At 39.6% G+C, this 10,363-nt stretch overlaps 1 protein-coding gene across 1 annotated transcript; it reads left to right on the top strand.

The window, feature by feature from the left end:
* Window positions 1-647: 647 nt before the first annotated feature.
* LOC147963850 (uncharacterized) lies at window positions 648-3,424 on the top strand. The gene is made up of 3 exons (XM_087529730.1): window positions 648-916; window positions 1,517-1,642; window positions 3,161-3,424. Exons 1-3 carry the CDS (start codon window positions 674-676, stop codon window positions 3,422-3,424), a joined length of 633 nt encoding a protein of 210 aa, XP_087385856.1. The 5' UTR covers window positions 648-673.
* The last annotated feature ends 6,939 nt before the right edge of the window (window positions 3,425-10,363 follow it).

Genomic DNA, 10,363 nt, shown 5'->3' on the forward strand with positions numbered 1-10,363 from the left:
TTAGGGTTTATGTCCACAATTTTCAACCCCCAACCCATCCACCCCGGACACGATCTTTGGATTGCATCACGTAGATGTACAAAATCCAGTTCCTAGCTTCTGCCCAAGCGCCTATGCTTGTGATTTTTTTTCCAGGATCCTAAATAAGCGCCGCTGCATTGAAGGTGCCCAACGCCGACCAATCAACGATGAGACAAACATGAACTAACCACCATGATTTACATGCATGTTTAAATTCAATATTTATGAATTAACAAATAAATTAAACAAATCAATTGTTTTACATCAAAGCCGATGACCGCTAGTTCTGAATTTTCGTAACTTTTCATCTGCCATTGCTTTGTTTCTGAAGTTTTACAACATATTAAAAAAATACGACATGACACGTGCGTTACTCCTAAATCCTAGCTGTGCATGATCGTGCCCATCTCAAACCTGCCTAGCAGATCAGGGGCGGTTTGAACAATGCATGGGGTGGTGTGAACGTGGCCAAAGTAGTACTAATTAAGTCATCCCAAAGTCTAGAGCCGGCCCCTCCGCTTCTCGATTATTAAACTCGTTGTCGGCCGCGTCGTCCTCTTCCCCATCCACAAATCCACAGACGAGGGTTTTCTCCTCCCACGCCTCATCGATCTCCGTGCACCCTTCCCACCGCTGCACCTCCTCCATCGAGATGGCGTGCACATCCGTCGTCGAGATGCCGCGCACCATGGGAGGGATGGACCACACCGGGGGCGACGCCCGGGCCGCCGGCAAGGGGTTGAGCGGACAGCAGGGCCGTCTTGACATCCTCGCCGTCGTCCTGGATCTTCATCCAGAGCAGGTGGCTCCTCCGCCGGTGCAGATGACTCTTCTGCCGCGGCTGCTGACTCCTCCGCCTGAGCCCGTGGTCGACAGCAACGACGACGGAGAAGAGGTCGGTCATTTATCTTCCTTATTGGGCCAAATCCAAAGTTTTATCTGGTCAGTGCTTTCCTCCTTTTTGGGGGAAGACTAGGGTTTCTGTTTTCCTGCCTAGATTCTGTAGATCTAGGTTCAGGGGTAGGTCCACATGGGTGCATGGGTGTACATCTGTACACACCAATTTTTCGGCAGAAAGTTAAGGAAGGTGTATGCAAGGTAAAAGGACTAAGAGTGGTATAGTTTGTTCACTAAACTTCATGTCAATTCGTATAAAACTTCTTGCTTCTTGGAGCCCAATTACCATTGATTTCATTCTATGGTCATGCAGTAAATAATCCTCATTTTCTGTCATTCATGTCAGTACTATCATTATGATGGAATAGAAATTATTTTCACATGAACATTTCAGATATTAGTCCCTCTGTATCAAAATTATTTGTGGGTTTTTTGTTTACGATATAAATTTTTGAACACCCTAGTGTGAAATTCTGGATCGGCTGCTGTCTAGCTAGGTTACATTTGTTGAGCCATGTATATGTCATTTTTTGATCTATATAAGTTATTTTGCTAATAATCTAGCACGGGCGGGCTTGACGTCCTTGTTGCCGTCCAGGTTCTTCGGTCGCAGCAGGTGGCTCATCAGCCGGAGCAAGTGGCTCCTCTGCCGCAGCCGGTTCCTCTGCCGCTGGTTCCTCTTGTGCCCGAGCCTGTGGTCGCCGTCGACGTCGACGAAGAAGACGTTAGTCATCTATCTCCTTAATTATTATTGTAAAATCCTAGGTTTTGTCTGGTCTGTCCTTTTCTCTATTTTTGGGGAAGGAGAGGGTTTCTTTTTTCTTTAATCGATGAAATGCCTATCCAGATTCTGTAGATGTGTTACCTAACTTGCTAGGTTACATGTGTTGAGCACTTTAGAGGTCATTTTTTGATCTATATAAATTGTTCTACTAATAATCCGGCTATGGTTGGTTATTGTGCTTATACTATTTCGTAGCTGCACCTTGGAATTGACTTTCCTATGCAGATGATTGTGATAATAACATAAAGATTGATTTGCGCTGAGCACGAATTATGCACTAGGAAAATGAGGTCTTAAAATGTTGAGTAAATGCTTTGCTGCTTTTGTTCTTTGAGCACTGATTTTTGGTTTTAATTTAATGATCTACCTAAGTGATTGTGACAATGATTTTAAGCATTGATTATCTCTAAGCAGCGGCTAATGCATAAAGAAGCTGGATTTCATAACTCTTTTACTTGAGCATTGTTAATTAGTTTCTTTGTATATAAAAATTTTTGGATCGCTTCTTGTCAGAATTCATAATAACTACTTATCTAGAATGTTGAATAGTTAAGGACCATTGACGGCCGGGGTATCAACAGGGGAATCTACCACGACGATAACATGGGGACTTTCAATATCCATGATCCTAACCACACAAAATCTATATCTTACTAGATACAGGGTGGCTCTTTTATGACAATGGACTGGATGCAAGAAAGCAACAGAATGGTCTTATTTATGTAGCAATTTGCGGTTAGCTAACAAGATCCATAAGATAGACAACTGGCAGTATCTTTAAGATAGAGAACCAGGAAATAGTAGCTGCATATTGTAGTCAGATCTTACTAATTGACTAGCAAATACTCCCTCCGTTCCAATATAGATGACTCAACTTTATACTAACTTTAGTACAAAGTTAATACAAAGTTGGGTCATCTATTTTCGAACGGAGGGAGTATATCAGTGAGCAAGGGAGGTGTGTTGGAAGCTTGGATAATACATGTGTAGTTGATTTTTTACTGTTCTAGAGACGTCTCTCTTTTGCTATATTGCTAAATTTATAGAACCCACTACCTATTTTATCGAGTCATGCACCAGTGACACATCAGCAAGTCATCCATGTAAGTTTTAAATCTTGTTTTTGTATTGGTACATCTTTACGCAGCTCTGCCATGGTACATCATCAGTTCATGCATTTTACGTCGTGAGTGATTTTTTTTTGCATTAAGTTGTGTGCTCTGATCGTCGTGGTAACTGTGTTGGGTGCTTGGCACATAAATGTATGGTTGATCCTTCATTATTTTCTATTATATGTTATCCCATTGGTTGTTTATGTAGCACCTAATAAACAACACATTTCTTTCATCAAGATCATTTAGGGTTTCGGGTTTACGCTATCATCTATAATATTATGTTTCATAGACTTTGTGCTTGCTGAATTCCCATTATTTACGCAACATTTTTTACTACATGTAGATACTATCTGAAGGCGTCGATAGTGACGAAGAAGGCCAGATGATCTACATGAATCGTAAGGGGAGGGAGCTTGTCGGTGGTGTGCATGCCAGACGTGTCAGGCCTAGTGCTGGGCGCTACGGATGCCCTTTCTGCAACCGCAAGGTTAATAACACCCGTATAAGTCTTATCCAGCATGCACTCGGACGAGCCGCTAGCCACACCCATGGATATGCTTCCAGGGTGGCACACGCGGCCCTTGCTGAGTTCTTGGAGGGGGTTTAGGGCAGTGCGCGCACCCTGGCAGCCAGAATGGAAGCTCTTTTGGTCTGAACTAGGTTAAGTACTACCTTAGTTTGTGGTATGTTGGCGAGACTTTATGGATGAACTATGTTAAGAAGTACCGTATGCTTACTGTTCAACTATGGTACAACTATGCATGTTAAGTTGTGTGCCGACTACATATCTAACGTACCAGTGCAATGGAATTGCAGCCTTGAACTGCATTCAGCTTGGTAGATGGAAATCCAAGCTTCTCTTATAGCAACCTAGGATTGGAATAATGATGCTTTAGTACTCCCTCTGTCCCAAAATTCTTGTCTTCGATTTGTGTAAATACTGACGTATCAAATCATGTCTTAGTCAAAATTTTGGGACGGAGTATTTTCTTGTTGTTTTTTCAAATTATTGTCACACGCCTTTTAGTTACTACATCACGTGATGACATTGCTAGCATCACAAATGCATGCGAGACGTGGCGACTATCGATGCATGGCTAGAGGTTCTAGGCGGCCAACGGTGCATGGTGTGATGTCTACATGGCCACGGAGACCATCATGTTGGTTGTGGCGTGGCTACATGATGATCACAAAGTCTCGATCCAAGTAATACTATAATGGCCTCTGCGTGCATTTCTTTCTCAGTTTGAAATTTCTAGATCAATTGATGACAATTTGATCTGATGTTTCACAAGTCTTGAGCACCAGGGTTTATGTACAAAATTTTCAATCCCCAACCCATCCACCCCGGACACGAACTTTGGATTGCATCACGTAGATGTACAAAATCCAGTTCCTAGCGCCTGCCCCAAGCGCCTACGATTGTGATTTTTTTTCCAGGATCCTAATTAAGCGCCTAAATAAGCCAGCTGCATTGTAGGTGCCCAATGCCGAAGTATTTCCGCTATAGTAGGTAACTACCAATTACTCCCCGCATCTCTCCCCCTAGGGTACGCTCTAAAACCATCGTCACCGCTCACACGCCCGCCTCCCTACCGCCGGATATGAAATCCACTCATGGAGGTCGATTGGCCGTCGTGACAGAGCGGGGCCATGGACGTGGGGGGCCTGTCATGGACGCCGCCGTGACAGATCGTAGACTTGCGGAGCTAACCACCGACGTCGTCGTCCATCACATGGATCAGGATCCCCACGAGAAAGCTTTGGACTACTCGGTGTCCGACCGAGAGAAGCATCGTGTCAACGAGTTCAGTACTCTGTCGTCGATCACAAGCAGCAGCACATGCACGGCATGGACTGGAATTCCGTTACGGTAATTTTAATTTTTTAACCCTAGATCTGTCTTCAAGTTTAAGGTTAGAGGTTAATCATTAAACCATCAATACATTATTGAATTGGCATAATGGAATCTAGCTCTAAATATAATGTTGATCATCAGTACGTAATGATCATTATTTATTCAATCAATCTTTGAGAAATTAATGGTTCATCCACTCCACAATTTAGTGCGTTTTGGTTTTATGCTAAAATTCAGACATCATAAAGGTTGTGCATGTTTATTGACATTTTTTTTAAAAGTACATCATATGATTTATGCTTTCATATGGATTTGATATTGCTTTTTTCTCCTTAAATTTTAAAAGTTAATAAATATTTACTTTAAAAATAATTTATAGGCACTACAGTATGAAACTTAGGGGAATATTAGGTACTGTAAACAATGGTGCAGCTTATATCATACATAATTTAAACTTGCAGCCTTATTCTCATGGTTATGCGGACATTTCCGAAGGAGAGATGGATGCACAGACTCAGAAAACCCTTGAAGAATTGAAGAATGGACAGTGCAATGTGCTTAAGCATATGGCATATCATTGCGCGTTCTGTGGCAAATATCTGGACCCGGCTTTCGTTAGTATTCTTGAGCACGCCGAAGGAGTTGCCAAAGGATACCAAATGAAGCATGGTGTGAGGGCGAAACACAAGGCGCTAGCCCAATATCTCAGGAATTTGTCAGACACAGAGAAGGTTCGAAGAAGGCGTTATGAGAACCAGCATGCCAAAGAATAGATGAATAAACGAAACCATGAAGAAGTTCTGATTGGCATAAGTAGTCATTTGCGAGTTTTTTTTTAAAATACCAATGAATATTTTAATTATCATAGTTTTTGCAAAAATGTTACATTTATTAAATTTAATCATAAAAATGCATACAATTCAATTATTGATTTTTTCAAATATTTGTAACCTTGCATCTAATAGTTTACCATTTTATTGGTTAACCATTATTTTCATATATATATATATATATATATATATATATATATATACTGTGGAGTGCTTAAAATTATTCAAGATAAATTGGTGTACTGAAAGACTCATCCACATGCAATATGAACAGCAGTGTATTTTTAGGGTTTCTTTAAAAGAACACATGTGGTCATGCTTATCTTTTCTGTTTAGCCAGAATTGGTAAAGCTGCCAAATCTGCATCTGATCCGGCCCAACACTTTGTTCCTTTTGTGGGCCTGCACAAGTGGGAGGCAGAGAGAAAAGCGAGCGATGGCCCCAACCGCACCCCCATTCCCAATCCCACCACACTTCGTTCTTTGCAGAGACAGAGAGGCGACCCAGAGGGCGACGGCTAGGGTTTGCCAAGCCGTCACCTTGGCCGCCCCCGTCGTCGTCAAATCGGCCGGATCAGCAAGGCCACCCACTCCCCCTGCTCCGGCCACGATTCTCCATTGCTTCGTCGACAGCAAGGTCCGACAACGGCACCTCTTCTCCCCAATCCTGGTTGCGCCGCCCGAAGCTCCGGTGGTGCCAGCTTCGAACAAGTCTACTCCAGCCCTATCTGGTACCACTTCGCAGGTAAGATTGATCTTCCCTGCCCTTCGAATGTCGATCTGACCTTAATTTTGTGATCTAGCAGCACCGCCCAAGTTAAAATCTGACACTTGCTTGTGTGCATGTTTCGGGTATTCGCAGATTTACTGTCAACTAGTAGGTCATATTGCAACAAGTAATTTTACAGCAAGATAATCTGACAATGTACTGCGTAATCATGGTTTTACTTGTTTGTATGGGTAGTAATGGGTAAACACTTTCGTGCAAGTAAGAGAAAAAGGTGGGTGTTGGCTAGCATACCTTGCTCGTCGACATAGCCTTCACCATGCTATCATCTTGCTTGACATATGCTATCAAGTACTTTCCACCCCTGGAAAATGGCCCCCCACTTCTAGATATAGAAAAAGTATATTCACAGGAGCATACACATGTTTTGGTTTGTTGGGATAGTTTGAAGACTGTGTATATGTATTTGCTGATGCTTATTTATTAAAAACTAAAAAGGCGAGCACAAAAGCAGTCCATGAGGAAATTTGTAATGATGGAATGAGGATCAGTTATAGTTTCCTGTATTACTCGATGGTAGTATGATGATTAGTGCATATTTTGAAGGATTTGTCTAGTATAGACTGCTCTTGATTGGTGCGTGTTTTTGATGATATGTGCACACATGTAATATTTTTGGTTGGTTCATATTTTTGCTGATTGTTGTTACTGCTTACTTGAATTATGTCAGCCTATCTCCAAGATATGGTATGGGCTTGATGGGGTCAATGAAATTTTCCTATGAGCTAGTAGTACACATTGCAACAAATTCCTCACTGTTGGATTTTCTGCCATTATACTTCATAATCATGATTTTACTTGTTGGTATGGGTCGAATGAGTAAATAAATAGCAAGTATACAAAAGAGTGACTATTGGTCAGCATACCTTGCTCGTTCTCATAGCCTTCACTATGCTGTCATCTTGCTTGAGAGATTCTATCATGTCCTTATTCTCACTGGAAATTGGAAAATTAACCTCCACATCTACCTCTAAAAATGTTATGTATAGCAGCAAATGCATTATTTGTTTTGTTGGGACAATTTAAAGACTTTATATTTATTACCTGATGGTACCAAACAACAGCGCATCAGGAAATTTGCAGTGATCAAAGGCAGATCAGTTATAGTTTCACGTATTGCTCGATGAGAGCAGCCAATCATGGTTCATTTTTACATGGCTACTAATTGGTTGGTTACCAAGTTTTCTTGTCCAGCTCACAAAATTGTAGCCTTGAAATATCCTAATTGGTTATGTCTGCCCAATGATTATGAGTCTAACCACTAGTCTTGACTAGTCGTGCGAATAGTTGTCGACTAGCTTTTTCGTGTAGATGTTTATACATGAACTACGTACTTAGCAAGAAGTATGAGAAAAGATTATTCACATTGTATATGGTGCTAACAAGTCCTAATGGAAGACTGATTTCATATATCAGTAACTAACATTTGTTCATTGCAATGCATGCAACAGGTTTGAATGGCAAGGGAAACCATCCTCATCAGCAGTGAAGAGAGTGATCACCGGACCACCTCAGATGATGCTTCAGATGGCACTTCACATGGGAGTGACGGCTATAGCGGTGATGACGACACCTCTAGCGACTATGACACTGATGATAGTTCTGATGTAGATGGAGATGTGGACCACGATCCTATCTTGGCACTACGGGGTAAAGTTCTATTTGGCTTGTCAGATATTAAATGAACCGTGAAATATCGAAAGTTGATGTTTGAGTGACACTTGATTACCACACATTACTCTATTTGGGTTCTAAATGACCTTCCAAATCAACATTGACTGAACTAGAGCTTACATAGAGCAGTGTTTAGTTGTTAGTTTAAATAAATTAAATATTCAATTTTCCCATGTTTGTATGAGATATTGCTGGGTGGATGTGATTGGGTTATCTATGTCCTTCATTTCTTGATCATTGGAGTAGGCATTGATCATTAACCCAGTGTTGATGTTCTAGATCTTACGTATGGAATTATTTACTACTCTGTCATCTTAATGTTTTTTATACAGGTCCGGGATACCATGTGAGAAAAGGAACTTTCGAGGATCGCATCTTCTACGGCAACCATGTATCGCTAAACGAGGATCGGTGGGACTGTCTCAAATCCATAGTAAAGCAGTGCCAACCTCCGATACCATACTATGTCAGCACCGTCACTCGCTCGGCAGTCATCAGAGGGAAGAGCAAGATGGTAAACACTTGGACTTTTCTTTTTGCAAATCATACTTCACTAGTGAAAATGCCATCATGTAGAGACAGAGAGGAGGACGGGCGTGGTTGTGCAAATCATACTTACTTTTTTGTGAAAATCATACTTCATTTTTTATGTAACATTATTTATTTCCCTGTGCAATCAGTGCTTCTCAAAGGATTACATTCAGGCCTACCTCAAAGATTATCTGCGAAAGCCCATGGTTGTGTGTGTCACCAACGAACATTTTGAAGGTAATAAAAAGGTCTTGTTCAAGATGGGAAAGAAGGACGGGCGAGCGATCATGACGAAGAACTGGAGAGAAGTCGTTGAGGGCGCCGGAATGAAAGAAGATCAAATGGCTATCTTCAGGTTCATGGAAAGGAGTGGAGGTGGGCTTAGGGTGAACATGGTTAGTGGCATGAGGATTCGTTGACCCGCCGCAGTAGTTTGACGCTAGTTTTATAATCTGTATGTACTAGCCAGTAACTGCAAGTTGGTAGTATCAGCTTTAGGGTCCAGTAAGTGCAACTTAGTAGTAATTGGTACTTGGTAGTAACTGGTACTTTGGTGGTATAACTTTTGGGTCACACTGGATATGAAGTTCGTCCAGTAAGTGGAACTTGGCAGTAACTTGGTGGTAATATAAACCCTATGTGGCGTAATGTACTTGCTATGCAAGTCTATATATATAACGCACCCTGATACCCTCCTTGATATAATTACGTTTATGAACTGCAATTATATTTCCTTTTTTTTGCCACAGTGATGCTACTATTTTTAGAATCAAATCTAACCGGGTTTCAAATGGATTAGACACTACTTTCATTTTTGAACGAGGCTTTTGTGTTGGCTAGTACGAGTTATTTTGAAAATGGGGTTTGTATGTGTGTCGCACAAAAAAATGCAATGCAAAACAAAAACTTGCGGGTCGAAATGCATTGCAAAAAATGATGTATCTGTTACTTTCGAGATGGCATGCTATTTTCAAAATGATGTTTTTTTATTGAAAAATAGTATATACTAAAAAACATGCCATCTTTTAAAAAGCGTAATTAAAAAAATGTTATTTTCAAAATCAGCACGCTGCTTTCAAAAGAACATATTTAAAAAAGCATATAATTTTTTAAATCAGTTTAAAAACAGTGTTATATTTTTAAAAACAGCGTTATATTTTTAAAAATAGCGATATATTTTTAGAATGAGGCTGTTATTTTGAAATCAGCATGCTATTTTTAAAAACAACATATTCAAAAAAACATGATTTTTTTAAATCAGCATGCTATTTTTGAAATCAACATGCTATTTTAAAAGTAGCATATTCAAAAGAGCATTATATTTTTAAAATAAGCATGCTATTTTTAAAATAAGCATGCTATTTTTTAAAATAAGAATGCTATTTTTAAAATTAGCATGATATTTTTGAAAACAACATGCTATTTTAAAAGTAGCATATTGAAAAGAGCATTATATTTTTAAAAGTACAATGCTATTTTTAAAATTAGCATGATACTTTTGAAATCAGTATGTTATTTTAAAAGTAGCATATTGGAAAGAGCATTATAATTTTAAAAGTAGCATGCTATTTTTAAAATCAGCATGCTATTTTTAAATCAGCATATTCATTATATTTTATTTTCAATTGAACATGCTTTTTTGAAATGAGCATGCTATTTTTAAAATATCAGTATGCTTATTTTCTATTTGAAAATAAACAATTTTCAATGTTATTTGAAAACGAGGTTTCTATTAACGTTCTATTTTCTTATATATAAAAAATTTCGGTTTCTATTTTATATTTCAAGTATGAAATGTGACTACACTTTGAACAAATATCAGCAATATATTATGTAAAAATGAAAAAAATCTAGAAAAACCAACTTC

This window comes from Triticum urartu, chromosome 6A (genome assembly GCF_056163025.1).
Source record: "Triticum urartu cultivar PI428250 chromosome 6A, HENAU_Tu73, whole genome shotgun sequence".
NCBI classification, from domain to species: Eukaryota; Viridiplantae; Streptophyta; class Magnoliopsida; order Poales; family Poaceae; genus Triticum; species Triticum urartu.

Coding starts and splice junctions, on each gene's coding strand:
- LOC147963850 (XM_087529730.1), top strand. CDS start 674: ATGGCGTGCACATCCGTCGTCGAGATGCCGCGCACCATGGGAGGGATG. Junction 917..1,516: donor GCAACGACGACGGAGAAGAG/GTCGGTCATTTA, acceptor GTTGCCGTCCAG/GTTCTTCGGTCGCAGCAGGT. Junction 1,643..3,160: donor TCGACGTCGACGAAGAAGAC/GTTAGTCATCTA, acceptor TACTACATGTAG/ATACTATCTGAAGGCGTCGA.